General features: G+C 40.4%; 1 protein-coding gene across 1 annotated transcript in view; it reads left to right on the forward strand.

The window, feature by feature from the left end:
- Nucleotides 1–16,028: 16,028 nt before the first annotated feature.
- The window catches only part of GPC5 (glypican 5), a 723,207-nt gene continuing 717,893 nt past the window's right edge, over nucleotides 16,029–21,342 (forward strand). The window contains 1 exon segment of the mRNA XM_054400650.1: nucleotides 16,029–16,038. Within this exon segment, the coding sequence (XP_054256625.1) occupies nucleotides 16,029–16,038 (10 nt within the window).

A 21,342-nucleotide genomic window follows, 5' to 3' on the forward strand; every position in this document is an offset into this window, starting at 1 on the left:
GAGGTTTCCCCTCAGCCTCCTTTTCTCCAGGCTCAAAAATTCCAGCTGTCTGAGCATAAGACTTATTCTCTGGGCCCTTCAACAGCTTTGTTGCCCTTCTCTGGACATGTTCCAGCAACTCAGTGTCTGTGTAGTGAGGGCCCCTAAACTGAACACAGTATTTGAGGTGCAGCTTCACCAGCACTGAGTACAGGAGCATGATCACTTTGTTGATCATGCTGGCTATGCTATTCTTGGTACAGGCCAGGATGCTGTTGGCATTCTTGGCCACCTGTGCGCACTATTGGCTGACATTCAGCTGTCTATCAACCAACACCCTCAGGTCCTTTTCTGCCAGGCAACTTCGAAGCTACTCTTCCCAAGCCTGTAGCGTTGCATGGGGTTATGACCCAAGTGCAGGGCCTGGCACTTGGTGGTGGTAAACCCACAGCTGACCTCAGCCCATTGATCCAGCTGATTACAGAAATAAAGGAACTGGTATTCCAGAAAAAATAAGGGGTGTGCATTTAAGGGGTGTTCCATAAAACAGACTGTATTTCAGAATTCTGCTAGTGATTAACTGAGTTTTCCCTCCATGCCCTGAAGGAGCTTGGGAAGTCTGCCCCTTCCCTCTCCTTTATAAAAATTCAGTGCAAGTGAGCCTTTGCCAAAAAATCTGTGTAAAAAGGCTGTTTATTAGTCATCTTTTGGAGAGTTCTGATAAAGCACAGAAGAACCAAACCTAGATCAAAGTTGTGTGTCTCTTTCTTTTCCTTCTACTGTAAGGGAAAGAAGGAAATAACGAAGAGCTAGGTGCTGTAGTGGGCCTACCAAAGTAGTAAGGCTATTTGAGTAGTTTCAGCCAGAGACCCAATGTAGAGGCACATTTTTAGGGGCAGGGGATGTGGGCTAAAAGAAACAGCTTTTGTTATGACTTCCACCAGATGATATTCCCAGAGCATGATTCTGAAGTGGGAGAAGGTGCTCCTGTGGCAGAACCATTCTTTGGGATTAAATAGTTCCTGCTGTTTTGATGAGACCAGCTTTGTTCTTGAAAGTGTGACCTTTCAGTGTCTGCTCAGCCAGGTTGCCTTGAATTTCTTGGTTGTGAGTGTCTGGTTTTGGCCTCATGTTCAAGTTCACTAGTACTCAGAGAAATAAGAGCAACACTGCAGCATGCCAGAACTTGAGCTAGTTTGCAGTGCACTTGAAGATACCAGGAGTGCCAATTCCATAGTGTAGCAACACCACCTTGTGCTTGACTGGCAAGGCAGGGCATGTGTGGTGTTCTGTGGTAGCTGTAACCTGTAGAACTGGTGCATGAATCTTACGATTTGAATGCCCTGTCAGAGCTATAACTAACTGCTTCACTCTTCTGTTCACTAATGGGAGTTCTATTTCCATTTTACTCACTGGGAATATCCTTGTCTTGGATGAATCGTTGGCTTTTTATGACCCCAATAAAATCAGAACTTCTCTGGTATCTGGGTATCTGTTTTTTGCACCTCAGATACAGTTGGGAAGTTTGTGAACCTTCTTTTGAGAAGACAATAGACATTGATAGTCCTGTTGGACCTGGTTGGTATGTTCTAGTATTATGGTTCTGTTTGCCTTCTGCTAAGAGTGCTCTGTCTCCTTTTCTTAGATCTGCCAACAGGTCTGAAAAGGGCAGTGTTTGTACCAGTTTTCCTTGACATTGTAACGTTCAGTTTTTCTAGTCTACCATATTATTAATGTAAAAGGAAACTTTCTGCCTGAAATACCAGGATACCAAACATACTTCTTGGAAAGAAGTAGAGGGTGTCTGAGGACAAGTTTGGGTGTGGTGTTTTTTGGGGGGGTGTTGTGGGTTGTTTTTTCAGTATTAGTTTTTTGGGGTTTGGTTGTGGGTTTGTGGGTTTTTTTTTGTTTTGTTTTGTTTTTTTTTTACACAAGTGCACTGGATTGTTGTACCAGTGTCTTAAAAAGTCAAAGTAACTTATGGGGGAATTAATAAAGGGAGAACTTGGGAGTAATTTATTAAGCTGGGGACTGCTGATAAGGAGGAGTACCTGTCACAGGTACTCTTTGCCAGAAAACCTTTAGCAAAAGGTGGATTGGGTCTTTAGACCTAAGACTGGTGTTCATACTCCTGCATTTAGGCAGCCTAATGAGCAGTCACACAACTGGGTGGTGTCTCTCTAACATGTTGCTTCCAACCTAAGTCCCTTTGAAGCTTCCAGTCTTCTGAGCTAATGATCAGTGATAATGATCTCATACATTAAATACTTGGACTTTTGACAGTTGCTTTTTTGATAAATAGTTGCAAAAACATGCTCTGATTCGTGAAGGTGTAATTGATATATTTCATGACACTGTTATTTCTAAGCTGAGTCCTTTTGCTGAAACATTAGATAGCTTTTACTTCACAGCTGCCAAATTGTCACTTTCCAATTAGGTTGTCCAGTGCTTTGAGCAGGTAGGTTTGTGTTTGTATATAGAAGAATAGGAGTAAAAAGAGTCAGGGTTATGGATTGGAAGGTCCTTTATCTGTGGTATGGGGGGATGTGGATTGTGTGATTTTATTTTTTTTTTTTGGGGGGTGTGTGGAATATATATCTCTTTTCCATAGCTTGTGATTTCATGATTCTGCTATTGAGGTTGAATGGTATATGTAAAGAATCTTCTTTCTGACTCACTGCTTTTTGGGATATTTGAGTGTTTTTAAGATGCTGGAAATCAAAATTCAAATACAACTTTGCATGTTCAGCTTCAATTAGCTTTACTTAAAAAGTGAAGTAAATTATTTGACCTAGGCACTGCTAGTATGTCACAGTGTATGTCACAGTGTATGTCACAGTGTATTTTTGTACTTGCACCACAACCATGCTTCTCCAGAGCCAGAATTTATTGTTGCAAAAAGGGCTGATATCCTTTCACCTATAGTTTATCCATCTCATTATTTGTGTATTTATGATTAAGAACCTTTTACAGCATTGTTTAGTAATACGAAAATTTAGTTTAAAAACTACTCTGGATTCCAGAGAGCATTTTGGAGAGGCATTTAATAAAGCTACAGATACTTGCAGTTTCTTTGATTTTTAAGTTTACCTGATTTCCACTGACTTTTGTCAGGACTAGCCTTACCCTGAGCATACGAAGTAAAAAAAATTATGCTCACAAATGATGTTACATCTTTGTCCTCCTTGGGGCTGAGAAATGCGTTATAAACAAACTAGGAATTTTCCTGTTTTCTTCAAACTTAGGAAATGTTCATTCTTCATAGCTGCTTCTTGTTACCTTAGTCTACACCTTTTCTCTTACAGTATGTGTGTCTATATAGTTGTATATCATTAATGCATAAATCTGTATTGGACTGCTACTACTATACAAAAGCTAGTATATATTTATGTCCATGCAATCTAAACCAACGAACAGGCTGGTTAGTAAAGTGATCTCCTGTAGAATATTTGAAAAAAATGATCAGAAAATGGGGAAGACATCAGCATTTCTTGTGTATGTCCTCATTCTCTTCAGTGGTGTTCATGAAACTAAATTCTCCTGGGAAAATGACTGAAGTCAGCTGTGGACAGTGCAGGTGGTGAACCTTGAAGGACATGGAGGGGAAGTACTACATTCTTCCCTCGGGATTTGCTGTTAAAGTTTGGATACTGAGTGAACAGAGCTGTAGTATGACCTTGCCACAGCCCTTCTATGCACTCATGGGGGAGTTTCTCCATCAAGGAATTTGGTAATCATACAACAGTAACAGAGCTAGAATGGCTTACTACATATCTGAAGAAAGGTTTGTACCATGAAACTTGTCATAGCTGATGTAGTAAAATACTTCTTGCTGTGGAGTCTGCCTCAGTTGTATTTTAGATATTTGAGCTATTACTTCACAGTACCAAGTGCAACATTGTGTTAAAACAAAGTAAAACTGATGGGGTAAGTAGTTCCTCACAGATGGTATTATTGACTTACCTTGCTTTTGCAATTTATCTGTTGTCATGTCTGCTACTTCAAGACTGCAGTGCTATAATGTAAACTCAGCTTGTTCCAAGATACTTTGGAATTAGCACTAGGTACTGTTGTACACTGGTTAAAATTCTCAATAAACTTAAAGGCTTGTGGTTGTTTGGGTATATCTCTGGTTATGCTGACTGAAGAGAAGGTTTAGGGGAGATCTCATAACCATGTACAAGTACATAAAGGGCAACTATCCTGTGGAGGGAGACTGCTTTTTGCGAACCCATGGTAAAGACAAGGGGTAATGGGTACCAGTCGCTACTGGGGAGATTGGAACTGGATGTCAGAAAAAAAAAATTTACCATTTGAACTGTTGGACTCCCAAGGGAGGTAATAGATTCCCCTACATTACACAGTTTCAAGGCCCAGCTTTACAGGGTGCTGGGCAATCTCATTTAAACTATATTCTTACCCGGAAAGGTTGACTAGATGATCCTTGAGGTCCCATCCAACCTGCTGTTCTATTAATCTGTGAAAATAGAATTGAATAGTTAACTGTAAGGGACCTACCATGATCATATAGTACAAGGGCTTGATCACTTAAAAAAAACCCACAGCATGTTACTAAGGGCATTGTGCAACTGCCTCTCAAATGCTGCCAGACCTGAGGCATTGACCACCTCTCTAGGAAGGCTGTTCCAGTGTTTGAACACCTTTCAGTAAGCAAATGCTTCCTAATGTCCAGTCTTGAACCTTCCCTAGTGCAGCTTTGAACCATCCAATGTGTTCTATCACTGGATAGCAGGAACTTCACCACCTCCCTCTCGACTTCTCAGGAAGCTGGAGAGAGCAAGTCCTTAGCTGCTCTGTCTGGGACATTTCAGCTCTTTCACTGGCTTTGTTACCTTCCTCTGGAGATGCATTCAAGGGCCTTCATGTCACAGAATCATGGAATGGTAGGAGGTGTAAGGGACCTCTGAAGATTTGAGTCCAAACCCCCTGCAGGAGCAGCACATCACATAGGAACACATCCAGAAGGGCCTTGAAAGTCTCCAGAGATGGACTCTACCACTTCTCTGGGCAGACTGTCCTAGTGCTCTGCCACCCTCAGAGAAGTTCTTCATGTTTAGATGGAACTTCCTATGTTCAAGTTTATGCCCACTATCTCTTTTCCTTTCACTAGGGGCCACTGAGAAGAATCTGGCTCTATCTTTCTGGCACCAACCCCTTGGATACTGTAAGCATTAATAAGATTTCCCCCTCACTTTCATCCAAGCCAAACAAACCCAGCTCTCTCAGCCTTTTCTCATATGGTAGATGTTCCAGTCCCCTAAGCATCCTAGTGGGCCTGTGCTGGCCTGTCTTCAGTAGTTTTTCATCCATCATGAGCTGGGATACCACAAACTCAATGGTGGTGGGTTGAAAATTCCCCCCAGCATTAAATTGCCAGACCAGCCCCATTGGAAACAAGCAAAACTACAATCTACAATGAAACTCAATGAGTATGTACAAAATACACAGTATTTACAGGTAGTTACAATTTATAAACAGCACAAGAACTCCCCTGGCTAAAAACCAGGGGAGCTGCTAATAGCTTCCTACTCCCTGCAACCCTCCTCAACCCCCGGACACAAAGGGACAAGAGAAAAGAGGCAGAGAGTTATTTTTTTAGAATACTCAGCCAAAACATAGAACACAGCCAAGGTCAAGCAGAAGAAAGTTAGTGTCTCCCAGAGTGAAGAAGCCAAAAGAGAGAGAGAAAGTTTTCATTACTAGTTTATGTTTGTTATCTCTCCAATGGGATTATTTAGAATTTATCATGATTTTCCTTTTACACCCAATAGTAATTTATTTATATCCTACCACTTTCTGTTCAAGATCTGTGGAAAATTTTAAAGGTACAGCCGAAAACTACCACATGAACACTTCTGCAGGTATGGCCTCTCCAGCACAAAGTAGAGAGGGAGGAGAACCTCTTTCAGCATATCGGCCACACTCCTTTTAATGCACCCAGCATGCTATTGGCCTTTTTGACCATGAGGGCACACTGCTGCTTCATGGTCATCCTGTTGCCTAACAGGTCTCCCAAGTCCTTTTCCTCAGAGCTGCTCTCCGTATCCTTAAGTTTTGAGACTTGTAACTACACACAGGGCTCAAAGTAAGGCTGCACCAATGCTGAACTGTCAGATAATTCTGCTTTTTTGACCAGTTGGTTATGTTGTGTTTGATGTGCCCTCTTGGCTGCCAGGGTGTGCTGCTGACAGATTGAGCCTTCTGTCAACCAGCACCCCCAGATACCTTTCAGCTAGGCTGCTCTCTAGCCCTCTGCTCTCCTAGTTTGTACTGGATGCAGAATTCAGTATTTAGACTTGTTAATTTTCATCCCATTGTAGTCTAGTGCTCCAGTCTATCTAAAGATAAAAGTTTGAGATAAACTTTAAAAATAAAGACAAATTACTGGCAATTGTTGAGGTATACTTTGAGGAGAACATGTAGAGGTTTTTTTTACCACTATTCTCTGAAGGGACTGTTTCCACTTTGCTCATGAATTTATTGATTAACTTCCAGTAAGTATTTAAAAGTTATGGATATTATAGTTTGCAGTGATAGATGTGTAAAATTACTTATAAAAGGCTTGTTTAAATTTGTTTTTATGAACAGTACACAAAGAAACTTCACCTCTTGTATACCTTTGTCAGTAACTGGCATTTGAATGTTTAATTGAAGAGAAAACTGGGAGAGCTAGGGTATTAAGTTTGTTTTTCATGTCATGTTTTTTAGAGGTAGCAGTATAAACGTCTGAGACAAATGCACACATTTTAAATTACTGTTTTCAGAATGTTAATAGAATAAATTTAAGTGTGTCTTACTTAATGAAGGAAACCCTGTGAGGACAGAACTCAACTTTGCACATTGTGTTTTGTATCATCTGCCCTGGAATACAAGTTAGGTAGCTGTTGCCATGTTTGAACAGTTGGTGGCTCCAATGCTTTGCAGCTGTCAGAATACCATAATGGCAAAACAAGTTACTTCAGTTCTAGATATATTGAACTATTCATAAATTTTAAAAGATCAGAATCAGTAACGTAGTAAATAGCTAAACACTTCTATCCACAATGTAAATTGTGTGCTCTGCTTAGATCTTAAATAAATGTAAGCTCCATTATTCCTGCTTAAGATAAAACATAAGGTTTTGGGTTTTTGTTTTTGTTTTTGTTTTTTTTTTTCTTTTTTTTGCAAAATACCTGTTCAGAATCAGTAGCAGTATTCTTAATGTCAGCAAACTGACAGCATTCCTGCTTCATATTGCAGCATCATACAGGCACATACATTTCTGTTTTTTTCTGCTTATTCACTAATTTTTTTATACCAAAGTCACCTGAGAGGCACTTGAATTCCAAGACTGGAATATAATTAGAGATACAGAGTTTCTTGGAAAACTGCCTTAGCTTTTCTTCTAAGCTTATAAAATACTTTCAAAATATGTTATTTGATTTTTAATTTTTTTTTGCTTAGTTATTCCTAATATTTCCATTATTTTAACTTATTAAGAGTTAATAAATTCTACTGAAATGATGTAGTACTAAGATTAAATTTACCTGCTTGTACAGTTTTTTACAGTGCTCTAGAACATTGGAATAATCAGTGGATAACAGCAGGCTAACCTCTCATGCTGCAATGTCTAATTCTTGTTCCTACAGTGAACTTCTAAGTCCCTCACATGTAATACTTATTGTCCATTAAGAGTATGTTAATCCTGGCAAGACAGGAAAAATGCCAGATTCAGAGATCCTCATACAGGCTATGTCTTGAGCTAAACTTGTTAGCTCCTAACAGAAAGGAGTTTGGTCCTTGTTTGTAGAAGATTTTGTTCCTTTGTGAGAAAAAAAAACCATAATTTCTTTGTGTGGCAGTGATGTGATATGAAAATTGGTGTTGTCAAGTATGTCATTAAGCACCCTCTTTTTTCCAAACCTGGGCCTAACTGTTTCCATATACTAGTTTCATTTATCTGTTTAATACAAAGTGGGAAGTAAACTTGAAATACAGCTTCACAAGTAGTTCACAGGCAATATAATTTATGAAACCTGGTTCTGTGATTATTTGCTTTGGTATCTAAAGTAATCCAATTTCTGTTTGAAGTTTTTTTATGTAACTGAGGCATTTTTTTATATCTCATAAAACCAGACAAATATCTATTAATAAGGGCATTAATATCATTATGCGATGTGATTTTCTTTTTTTAATGAATTTTAAGGTTTGAACCTGACTTTTTGTATTGTGAATTTCATTACCAAGGTCATAGGTTTTGTGTACTGGTGAAAATTACATCTTGCTAAATACAGGGTGATGTATAAAAAGAGCATGTGTTTTAATTAGGGAGAAAGTTCAGCATCCTTCCAGGAGAAAGTTACAGACATATTTTCTGTATTTATTCTGTAGCAAGACTTTGGATCCCAGTACTTCCCTCCTTCCAATACCCAAACTTGGTAGACTGAGGTTCTGCTTTGTTCCAGATCAGTTACTAGCATTCTGAATGTGTAAATAGTATTAAAGAAAACAAGGGTGTTTGTGTTCCTACTTTTTGCTCATTTACTTAAGATATGACCAAATTACTGCCTTTTGATCTGAACTTCTTATTTTATAAGCATTCTTTCACTTAGTTTGTCTGTTCAGGTAGGACCTAATGATGGTGTAGGTCACCTGCTCGATACTGGCAGCATATAGCTACTCACAACCTAGAAGTAAGTGCCTGGGAGTAGTTATTGATGGAAATGTAAACCTTTACTGACATTTTTAAGAGTGCCTAGGTTTGCCTTGATTTTTAAATGATTAAATTCTGTATTTAGTGTACATTGCATGAATTGGGAGCTAGGACTTAGTGGAGAAAATTTAGGGGAAAATAAGAGTTGATCCCTAAGGGCAAAATTCAGTGCAGAATTTAAGAGCTTTGGTGGGATCTTTTTCAGTTTGATTCTACGAACAATAAACAACACTTGGAAAAATCATAGAATCATAGAATCAACCAAGTTGGAAGAGACCTCCAAGATCATCCAGGCCAACCTATCACCCAGCCCTATCCAATAAACTAGACCACGGCACTAAGTGCCTCATCCAGTCTCCTCTTGAACGTCTCCAGTGATGGCGACTCCACCACCTCCCCAGGCAGCCCATTCCAATGCGCAGTCACTCTCTCTGTGAAGAACTTCCTCCTAATATTCAGCCTATACCTCCCCTGGCACAACTTGAGACTGTGTCCTCTTGTTCTTGTGCTGGCTGCCTGGGAGAAGAGACCAACCCCCACCTGGCTACAACCTCCCTTCAGGTAGTTGTAGACAGCAATGAGGTCACCCCTGAGAGCTAAGGATAAAACACAAGGATTCATGCCTCTATGTAAAGTTTTATCTATGAGAATTGAATTAACACCATGGGCAAACAGAGTCTTCAAACTTTGCTGTTTGGGGTAGCTGTATGTAAACAGCTGCAGGGATACCAAGGAAGAGAGAATATAGATGTCTTTTAACTTAGAGTGTCAGTAAGACTGTATATGACTGGTAGAAGTGGCATGTTAGTGTAAGATAGGGTCTGGAGTTCTGAAGGATGCTGTAACCTAGGTTTTATGTCTTAAGGGAATGTGCTGAGAGGCATGTATTTTCTCTTTGTAACTTAAGAATGAATGTGACTCCAGCTTGATACTTAACACAGAGCCTGTACAGGTATGATTCATACATAAAAATACCAGGCAAAAATGATCTTTTTCCTGAGATTTACAGTTGTTTACAACCTAGTGAATCGATAGCAACTTTTTTTTTTTTTTGAGGGAGAAGGGGGACTCTACATCTTTTTGAACTTTTCAGTGTTCCTCCAGCTGCTCAGGAAAAGAAAGCTAAAATCTAGCACATTATAAGCATTTTGTTGGTCCAGGTGCAGGAAGCTGAAGCATCAAGTACATTCTATTTAGGTGCAAATCATGTGGTTTATACCTCTAATGTGTAGTTTTTAATGTGTTTTACTCACCAACAAAAGTTGAGAAGCTGAGGATCAACTACAGAGTTAGTGTAAATGCTTCCAAGGTTGCAAGGACATGAACAGTGGCCGGAGCTGTGAGTGATGACCATTTACTGTAGAAGTGTCTATACATGTGTATATTGACTTACCTGCTGACTTGCTGAGGTGGTGCCTCGTTCCCTCGTTGAACAAGTAGTTTCCTATTGCAGTGTCTCCTAGGGCATCGTTGTCATGAAGTAAAAATATTGTGAACATCAGATACAGACTAAGGGAAATTATTAGCATCTCAAGGCATGATGAAACTTGAATTTGAGTTTAAGTCTCCCTTTGTGGCATGTAGGGAAAGGAGTATGTAGCCCCCTGTATATTCTGTGTATAGAGACACAATGGAAAATGTGTTGACCTTTTGCTGATGAATTAAAAAAGAATATTTGAATATTTGCAGAAGTCAAGCTCTTTTGAATACTGGTGATGCTAAATTGAAACTGGTATCAAGTGTAGACTTCTTTCATATTAGGATCAGGTTGCAGTAATGTACTTCTTCCAATTCTAATTCTTTCTCTGTTATGTGCCCATATTCTGTAGAAGTTGCTGCTTTGCTTTGCTGCAGTCTCCTCTGCTGGGCATTCTCTTTTCTGTGTTCTTTCTGATTGTACAGGTCTGAATTAACTATCTTGTAAGGAAGACAAGTGATACTAATGAAAAGAAAACAAGAGATTAAGAACATTCACCCTGGAATATCTAGGGAAGTCTCCATGGAAACATTGTACCTAGCAGTGAGGAGAAGTACTTTTCAAAGTAAATGGCTGGCTGCAGAGCTATGCTTGAAGTATGAATTATTAAATAAAACCTTTATGAAAATAGATGTGCAGTTACATTCTGGATACTGTACTCCGAATGCTTGAACTTAGAGCCGATGTAAAGAACTGGAGCGCTGCTGGCTTTGTAAAGTCTTTTCACTTTAAGGGAAAGAGGTAGTAACGCAGGACTGCAGGCGACAGACCTGGGAGGCCGGGGCTGCACCCGCCCGGAGGGAACTCCTGCTCTGTTTGGCACGGCGAGGTGGGGCTCTCCTGCTGTCTGTTCCAGCGCCGGTTGCGGTCGCTCGTCCTGTTTCCCGCGGGCGCCTTTGGTGGGCGGCAGGGGGCGTCAGAGCGCGGGGCGGCGGGAAGCTCGCGAGCGGTTGGGCGTTCCCTGAGCAGCGCGAGGGTCTGGGTGAGGGTGCGGGAAGAGCAGCGGCGCTTTGGCTGGCAGCGGTTTGCTGGCCTCGCCGGGAAGATGAATCCTCGAATCACTGACGTTGGACAAGACCTCTAAGAGCCTCATGTCAAACCGCCCGCCCAACAGCACTATGTCCCAAAGTACCACGTCTACACAGTTTTTGGACACCTCCTGGGGTGGTGACTTGCCTGGGCAGCCTGTTCATTACTTGGCTATCCTTGCAGTAAAGTATTTTTTTTGTAACATCCAGTCTAAACCTACCCTGGTGTAACTTGGGGCTGGTTTGTCTTCTCATATGAATAGTTACTTGGGAGACCACCCCCCAGCTTACTACAACCTCCTTCAGGTTGTAGAGAGCAATAAGGTCTCCCCCTTCAGCCTTCAAACTAAAAAAAAAAAACACTTTTCTAAGAACTGTGTTCCCATGAAGAACACATGAGGAATTAACACAGGAGAGGCTGAGAATGGCGACAAAAGGCATGTCAGGGCCATGATGCACTGGGGGAAGTAGCAACTAAAGTTCAGATAGGAAATTATTGAATTGCAGTAGGACGGCACTTGTTACTCACGTGGGGGTGGGAGGAGGCAATGCTGATGGCCTGCAGGACTCTTCTGCAGCTTGCAACTACTTCCGCAATGTGCTCTCTCTCATCTGTCCCTACCTGAGGTTGGTCACAGCTGACAGTTCTTTGTGATTGCAAGCACAAAACAAAATACTGCATTCTCATTAAGATTTCATAAAGACGTTCAGTTAAAATTCAAATGGTTTTGTTTATTTATTTGTTTTTGTTTGTTTTAAAAAGATGCAGAAAATATTCCACTTTGAGAATTTATCTTTAAATGAGGTCAAACTTCTGTAATTCTGGAATCAACTCGTCTTTAGTGCTACAGCTAATGGACTATTGGATGAGTTAAACTTCAAGTCGTGTGTGAAGTTTTACTGGGCTTACTCTATGTGTCATTGATAACAGTGTGGTAGTGTTATGAATCCAAATGCCATGCAGCTTTTAGTCCTGGTTTACTAGCCTAATTACCTCAACCAAAAATAAGAGGATGATTTTTATTATATATATTTTTTTAACTTTCTGTATTAACTGTAGAATAGTTGTGTATAACTGAATAAAAAGTTGGTGGTTTGTTGTTTTGATTCCCACCCCTGTGCTGTTGCTCTAACTTCAGGAGCTCCACTGAGTGCTAGGATTCTTGCTCTGTCCAAAGCTGTGTAATAAGTACAACGACAGTATCAAAACCATGAGCTGACAGAGAGCCTGTATTACATACATGGTTAGAATTTGCTACTGGAATGTAATGCATATTAGTCATCACAACAGTCCATGTGAAAAGTTTTCTTAATTGCTATGTTATGTATGAAAATAAGAGTTAAAAGACCCATAGTAAAGAAAGCTTTGAAGAATGACTTAGAAAAATGAGGCAGTTTAATGGATGTGTGAACTATTTTCAGATATATGAGACAAATAGGACATAGCATGAAAGTATCTGATGATTTCAGATGTTGGAGACTGATGCTGTAGTCCTCTGGAAGTGGCAGCTCCCCTTTGCATCCTGAAATGGGAACAGTAAAATGATATGGAATCAAAGCCAACTGACTTGTGTTTGACACAAGAAAGAATGTGAGAAAAGTGCATTTAGTCAAAGTGACAAGTCAGAAAGGGTTGTTTTTGTAGTAGCTCTCTGAGAGGATACAAACATGGAAAATGGCACGGATATATAAGTTGTTTTCAATAGCTATAAGATTGCAGACCAAAGGAGAATGCCATCTATGTAGATGAGCAGAAAAAATAGTACTGTGTGTCAAAAACAACAGAGAGTTTTATTTTAGCATGGTGTGATTCAGAGGGATAAGTTGAAGGTGTAACCTCATCCACCTTCAACCTCATCACCATTTCAGGTAATACAGTGGCATTGTCCATGGTAATTAAGAAAAGAAGGCAAAAAGATTTTGTGGAAGTGGTATTCTTTAGTCACGTTGTACAGACAGCTAGATATTCACAAGGAGCTACCAAATGCACATGTAAAGGCTTTAGTTAAGAGACAAGTCTCTAGCCAACATTAATGTTCTCTCATCAGGTTAATATATATATTTTCATATTAAAATAAGTGAAGTCCCTTTGTTCTGCATATTGTTGCAAATATGCAGAAACCTTTCCCAGAATATTTGATTAATGAAACTCATTAGCTAAAATGTGAATTTTAATGCTAAAATCAGGGAAGCTTCAAAGCATAAAATTGTCAGGAAAATTAAATTTAATCTCCTAATTAAGCCAAAGTTAATTTTTACTTTCATAATCCCTGTGCTAAAGTTATTAAAAAAACAAAAACAAAAACAAACAAAAACAACCCAAAACAACCCTCCAAACAAACAAAAACTCACCCTACCTTTTGGACTAAACTAGAATCTTCCTTGTCTTGAAAGACCATGTATATTCAGTTTCTTACCACAAAGCTCTCCTCTTCTTTAGCCTGTGTAAATGGAGGGTAAAGGTTTCTCTGAATTGCTACTAGTGGAAGATGGGAGGAAGTACTGATTCAAATTAAAGACACGGGGTTCTAGAGTTTTCCTAGTATCATCTGTTGCTGTTGCCCAACTTCTGTACAATTGTGAGGCAAATGGCAAACCTATTTTTTTTAATTAAAAAAGTAGGAATATTTGTCTGTGTATCTTAGTCTGCAAGAATTGTTCCCTGTCTCCCTAAAACTTTGTTTTTGTATGTTTATTGTGATTGCTGCATGTGTTGTACTAGCTATTGAGGTTGGCATTTCATGGCTCCTAGAGCTTCTTTACCGTCTTCAAGTTGCTGAATAAGTTGCTGTTCTCTGTCTCCACAGTTGAGTTGTTTTGCCCAATTACATTTTTTGATATATAAAAATAAGTATTCTCTTTAAGAAAGAGTCATTTACTGACTGATGGGGTCTACTGCCTACTACCACCTTCACACAAAGTGTTGCATTTTTAATTATTTCTATTTATTTTTTACTTAAAACATTTTTATTTTTTTTTAATTTGCAGTGGAACAGCCTGTTCTGTGTTTTCCTCATGAGGAGCCTAAAATGTCTTTTGCTATAGTTTGGTTTATGAGGAAGCTTGTTCACTCTTCATACGTCAACAGTGTAAGAACAGTAGAACAAATTCTATAAAAGACATTTCATATAATACATGTTGGAACTTGCTGACAGAAGGAAGTTGCCAAGTCCAGGAGTACAGATACTTCAAAAAAGGTAAATACTAGTCCTCTCTGCTTCTTACGAACTTGTAGACTGGATAATATTAATGTAATGCCTTTCCTTTTTTGCTTTGCTCAGCAGGGAAATGATTGATCTCTAGTGCAAATTGTAATGACTTGTGTGCCAGTTTGTTACTCATATTGAGATGGATGCATAGAGTAAGCCACACAGCACTAATTTTGCAGTCTTGTGTTGAAATTGTTGACACAGAGGAAAGATTTATTTTGAAGTGAAATCTGGGACGAACTAGTGAAGTACAGTGCTGAATGACCACCAGCAGCTCCAAAATGGACTAAGAACGATTCCCAGCTATCAGGGATAGGATGTGACATTTAAATTTGTACATGGAGGGGATTAACTCCGGCATCAAGAGGATATTTAAAAGACAATCTGTTTCCTTGGCTTGGCCAGTAACATTGGACTTTGACTTGTAGACAGAAGAGGATGTTGTAAACTGCTCCTTTGTCACTTTTGCCAAAAAAACTGAAACTTTGGAAGACATCTTGAAGATAGCTCAATTTCTGGGGACATTTTTCAGAAAAGCAGAAGTTTGGCATGTGAAGGCAAATCGAATTGTCTATGTTACTGCCAATAGCCTCCCAGAGCACTACAGAGTATTTTAAATCTCTCTTTTGGTGGGTTATTGCTTACATGCCAACGCATTGCTGCTTCCTTTTCTTGTGGGTTTCTCGCTACACCCCGCAGCCCCACCACGCCGGGTGAGATATCCTCCCCTCCTCAAGCGGCTCCCTCCCACTCCCGAGCCCCGACGGGGCGGTGTGAAGGCACTGTGACATCTGCGGTGGGCAGCGCCCTCGAGCTGCCGCCCCAGGCGTAAAAGGGCCACTCCTGGTGGAGAGGGAGCAGTGGGCGGGGAGCCGGCGGGGCTGGGCCGGGGGAGGGTCGCAGCGCGGGACGGAAGGCAGCGCCGGCAGCTTACTTCGGCTGCGGCGGCCGCAGGCCGGCGGCGGCTTAGAGGCACTTCGTCCGCGCTCTGCGGCAGCTGACAGCGGCCGGCGGGGCCATGGCGGAGAGGAACCTGAGCCTCAGCGGTCTACGCTTCGGCGTCCTGCTCCTGGCTGCCGTCTCGGGGATCGCGGAGCCACCGCCGAACTGCGAATATGTGCGGAAAGTTTTCCAGCTGCGGCAGCTCGACCCTTTCAGAGGCATCCCGGAGTTCCCGCGGACAGGTAAGGGGGATTCCCCAGCTCTAGGTGGGAGGCGTTGAACCAAGTGATCTCCGCAGGTCCCTTCCAACCCCTGCCTTCTGTGATTCTCTGAACAACTGTCAGGGGCCCAGGGTTCACTCCGGCGAGGGCCGGGGGTTGCCGTGCCCGGGTGCGGGGACGGCAAGTTTGAATTAAGTGCGGTTGGCGGCGGTGGTGCAGCTCCGCTGGGCACCTCGGGTCACCTTCTGGCCGCTTCCCGGGGCCCGACGCCGCATTCGGGGGGTGACGAGCGGACTGAGCAGGCTCAGTAGCGACAGTCGGCGTTGATGGGGTCGTTTTCGGGGCGAGATAGATGCCCAGCTTACTTAGTCTAGAGAGAAAATTGTTCTCGGGGTGCGGGCGGGCTCTGCACAAACAGGGTCATCCCGGTAACTGTAAAATCCCCACGTACCCGCTTCCATGCCGCATGGTGCGCGGCGCCGTGGAGGGAAAGCCAGTCTCAGCTGTGGATCACGCTGCGTAGAGCCGTCTGTGGGCAGGCATAGATACAGCGGTGCTAGGAGCAAAGCCTGAAGGAAGGGGAGAGCCACCGAACTCCTTCTGGGACTGGTGGAGTTACTCTTGAGTGAAATGAGAATGATTTACACTACTGCAAGTGGTGGGTCTGCACGTTTTCTGTGCTGGATGTCTGCCTGTCGCTGTAATTGAATAAAATTCCCGGGAAAGTAATGCCTTAAAGGCATTATGAGTACATCCTAGCATTTATAGTGGCAACGAAACTGTTGTTTTTTTAAAGCGGATGCCAAATGACATTGCAAAGGGTGTATGCAGTAAGATGTACCTTCTTAGATCTGGGCTTTGTTTCTAACCTCACAAGAATTTAGCTGATTTCCGTGGTTGTAATCATGAAATTAAAAAGCAGATATTTTATTGTCAATGACACAGGGTTGAAAAAGCACATTTTGTTTTTTTTTTACATACATCTGTAAAGAGTGTTCATATGTAGATGACAAGTTAACTAGTACATGTGAGTCAATGTTTTCCTGACAGAAAATGACTTCTCAATGCAAAAAAGATGAATTATCATCCCACTTCACTTAAAAATACCAATAGTCTCCTCCTTTTTTAAAAATAATCTATGTAGTTTTTATTAACTCCTCAAGTTGAGATAAGGCACACTACATTTATTCCTAAAGCAACCACTTCAAAATGCAGATTTTTAATGACTCTAATTTTAAAGATATCAGACAATCCTAAATTTAACACACTTAATGTTGCTGTGTGGCATTTACAAATGGAAGTACTATATTTAGGACACCAGCACATTTGACAACATACATTTTCTTACATTGCCATTGGCTAAAGATTTTATTATTGTCTTCATTAAAAAGAAAGACCTTTAATAGTTAATAGTTCAATAGGTACTGTGTGAATGAAGAGGTGTGGAAAGTGAAATCTGAGTCAGAGCCCTCTCAGTGATTTAATTTTTTTGTGCTGGTGAATAATGTCAGTACAAATGACATGGTATCAGTTTATCAGTGTTCTCGTTCCATAGTCTAGCATAACTGTTACACTTTCTCTGTCTTACTATGCACTCTGGTACCATGCCTTCTGTGGTGGGTTGAAAATTCCCCCCCATTAACTTTGCCAGACCAGCCCAGTTGGAAGCAAATGGAAGCTGTATTTACAAGCCAAACTACAATCTACAATGGAATGCAATGGATATATACAAATGTACAGTATTTAAAATATTTACAGGTATTTACAATTAATAAACAGCACAAGGACCCCCTGGCCAAAAGACAGGGGGAGCTGCAACAGCTTCTCCCCCCCTGCCTCCCCCTTATGCCCCTGTACAAAAGGGACAAGAGAAAGGAGCAGAGAGACGTTAGACTTAGCCAAAACAATGTAGTCAAGGTCAGTAAAGCCAGTTAGTATCTCCCAGTACGAGGAAGCGAGAAGAGATTGTTTTGGGAACCAAATCTTACGGTAGATATCCTTCCAATGGGATTGTTTAGAATAATCATTATTTTCCTTTTTGCACCCAATAGTGATTTATTTACATTTTACTACTTTCTGTTCAAGATTTGTGAAAAATTTTAAAGGTGTAGCCTAAAACTACCACACATTCACATCGAGTAGTGGGCAGTAGGAGGTATAGTACAGCTGTGTGGTCAGCAGTCTTCCACTCTTTGAGGAAATGGAATTGCTGGGGGCATCTTGGAAAACACTACCTTTCAAGGAGTTGAGCAGAAGCACCAGAGTTCTCACTCTGAGTAGCTTTGATCTCAGAGGTGCACAAAACAAATGGTTGCTAACAGTAACAGAAGTGGATATTAAGTAAGTAAGTGGATTAAATAAGTATTTTAAAAGGTTTAGGTGTGATTAAAAATAATTTTGTGTGGAAACAATGCATAGAGGAAAGAAATGTCACTTTTTGCTAGTGATCTTCCATGGTAAGTCTTCTTTTGAGGCAAAAAGTGAAAAATATTTTAAACTCTTTCTCATGGCACTTAGAAATACATTTGTATGTAATACACACAAACACTTTCTGTAGTGTCTTCTTGTGAAAATAGGCATCAAAGCTGCCTTTAAAAGGTTTAATTTGGTTCCTTAAGTGTAGGCATCTGGCAGCATTTGAGTTTTTCTAGGTTCTTTGGAATATCCCAGTGGGGATGGCAGATGTGATACCTCAGGGAGACTTGCATATTTCTGGAGTGGCAGTGGGTGGGATATCTCTGGCATCTCTGGTGTTTCATGGGCAGCCACACTGCATGTTCAGTGCAGCCAGTGGCATCTGGGGCTACAAAGCTATCAGATGTTAGGTGACACAACTTCAGAGTGAGCTGCTTTACATCTATTGTATTGCATACATTTATTTATTTTAGTGGTATTTCAGATGTTGCTTTTATAAGGATACCATCATTTAAATGTTTTAAGTTGAACCACACCTTTTAAGTAGAGAAGGACCACTAGCTGAAAAAGAATGGGAATAGTTGGTGTATAGATTTGTATACAGTGGAAGGCTACCCCTATAGTCAATAAAATTATAGAGTAGAAGTTGGTTTATATTGATTTTGTTTATGTGAATGTAGCATTCACAATTATAGATTTTCCTCTTACTGGTAACAAAACCTAACCTTGTATCAGTAGATCATGCAAATTGTAACTGTTTCACTTAGGAACTGCATTGTATCTGTATTTTGAATATATCATATGTAGTTCTTATATCTTTAAAATGCCAGGTAGATGCAGGATAGTGATCTTCAGGGATATGGGATCCACAACTTTGACTTTACATTATCATTCAAACAACACAGGATATCATGGTGTTGAAATTGGCATCAAGATGAATTAATATTTTTAACAAACCCAAGATTTTTATTTCTATCTCCTGGCAATGAAGAAACTTGACTAACTATGCTCAATCTTTTGTAGCAGTGATTTCTGAACTGTTGTGCAGACTTATGCTCAACCCCATCACATGCCATATCACTTTCTCATTGATTTTATATGTTTGTTTCCAAAATATTTTGCTTCCAAAATATTCTGCGTGGTGGCAGGGTGTCTGTGCCTTGCTAGGGCACCTGCTAGTAGGAGGATGAACGTAAAGGATGTCAAGAAGGAGCCAAACCTGTACTGCAGTGTTGTCCATGGAGTCCTCTGAAAGCTGTATGCAGAATGCATCATCTTTAGAAGCACAGCTGGGCAAAGTGTTGAGAGAAATTTTGGAGACATCTGAACAGAGCTACAAAAAGAGGAGAGGTTCAACAGTGTGGACAGTCAGGAGCATGTGCTCCAGGCTGATCCCTACCTCTTTTATTTAGCAATGCTGAAGTCCTTTACGGCAATCATAATGGCAATTAATGCTAAGCCTGGAGGGGTGCACGTAACAAAAAATGAGATAACATACTGAAGGATGAGCATGAGAAGAACTCCTGTCTGACACACGTTGCAGATCCATTTTGTAATAAACTACTCATTTGAACAACTGCTTCCAGGCCCTATGGCATTTTAGTGCTGGCTTTTAAAAGGCTGTATCATGACAGTCCTATGTTTGTTCTGAGATTTTTTTTTAGGCTCTTAATTTGATCTCATGGAAATATTTGTTGAAGGAGGCAGGCAGTTTACCACACATCTGATATTTTCTCTTCCTGGCAATTAAGGTCCTCATCCTGTCAGCAATTTTTTATCTCAGGGTATTGAAAATATGTACTTGTATGTCTGAGACCATGAGTGAAAGTTTGAATCAGTTCCATATTTTCTGGAAATAGGGAAAACTGTACCTCAGATACATTTTCTTCTTGCTGAATGGTCTTTTCTACACCTATTTGGATTGGTTTGGGTTGTAAAACCTTTCCTATACTGTAACTGTAGGTTAATATATATTTATTACAAGATAAGTTATTTCACTTCTTGCTGTCTTGTGATCTTGCCTAAAAGCAGATTACAGTGTGGAGTCTTCAGGAGCCAGTATTTCTTATTGCAGCAGAAAATAGTTTTTCACTGTATTTCAAAACAATTGGTTATTGAAGAAACAATTCTTATGGAAATTAGGAAGATTTTTACGTGTGAAAACAGAAAATAAGTATGTGGAATTTTGACATTAGTTCTACTGAAATGGACCACGTATCTTCTGAAACGTTACCTGTTAGCTGTTACTTGTTCTGTAGCTCCATAAAGAAACAACTACAAAGTGACTCTGTGAATTTTGAGGGAACCACTCATTTTTGGCCAGCTGGGTTCTTTTGCATGTTGTATTTGGTTACTTTTTCCTGACCATTGAAAGCAGCTGTGTTTAATGAGCTGAAACAGAAGTAGTAGGCCAATAAAACATACTTTATATGTACGTGATTTGCAGTTTTAAAGTATAAAACAAAGTTCCCTTAGGGTTGGGAATGATACCCACGCTAAAAAGATGCTGCTTACAAAATATTTACCATCAAATTAAGGGATTAAAAGTATATTGAGGAGTCAGCAGGAACCATAAACAAATATTTGTTATTATTTTAAAGCTTTGCTAAAAGTCTAAATCTAAATGCCTTCTTGAAGCTGTTTGAAAACTCATAATAAGACTAGATAAAATTTAATGTTAGCTCCTGCTTTACAAGGGGCAAAGTGCAGAAGGTTTGAAAGCTAAGTAGTGCCTAACATTTGTTTAAAATATTAAGCACAGTTTTGGTAATAAAGCTAATCTTTCAGTTATGTAATTATAATACTAACCAAGTATTATATATGATTGTGCCTATATATGCAGGGAACTGCATGTGAGCAGTTGCTTCCAGACTGAGCTAGCCTGGTCATTGTCAGTGTTACATACATTTTATTTTTGGCGCCCAACGTCCCATTAGCATTCATGGGCCAAGTTTTCTCAAGAGATGCCACATTAAATCTTTTCCCACTACAGCTGTTTCCTCTACTACTTAACCCTTGTTGCTAGGCACAGAGGCCTGGGCTTGTTGATGAACACTGAGGCAAGGAGTGGAGTGAGTGTGTCATCCTTATCTGCATCCATGGGCACTAAATCACACACCTCTTTCAATAGCAGGCCCACTGTTCTTGGTTTATGCTTCTGTTGTTCACTTAGTGGTACAATCTCTTGCCCTTGATTTCCATTGTAATTTTCAACTTCAGTCAAGCTTTGGCTTTCCTCACACCATTCCTTCGCACCTGGACAATGTTTCTATGCTGTTCCTTATATAACCTGCCCATGTCTCAACCTTCCATTTGTATCATTTTATACAGAGAAGTTTAGTAATGAGTAACACAGTGG

Source organism: Indicator indicator, chromosome 1 (assembly GCF_027791375.1).
Source record: "Indicator indicator isolate 239-I01 chromosome 1, UM_Iind_1.1, whole genome shotgun sequence".
Taxonomy (NCBI): Eukaryota; Metazoa; Chordata; class Aves; order Piciformes; family Indicatoridae; genus Indicator; species Indicator indicator.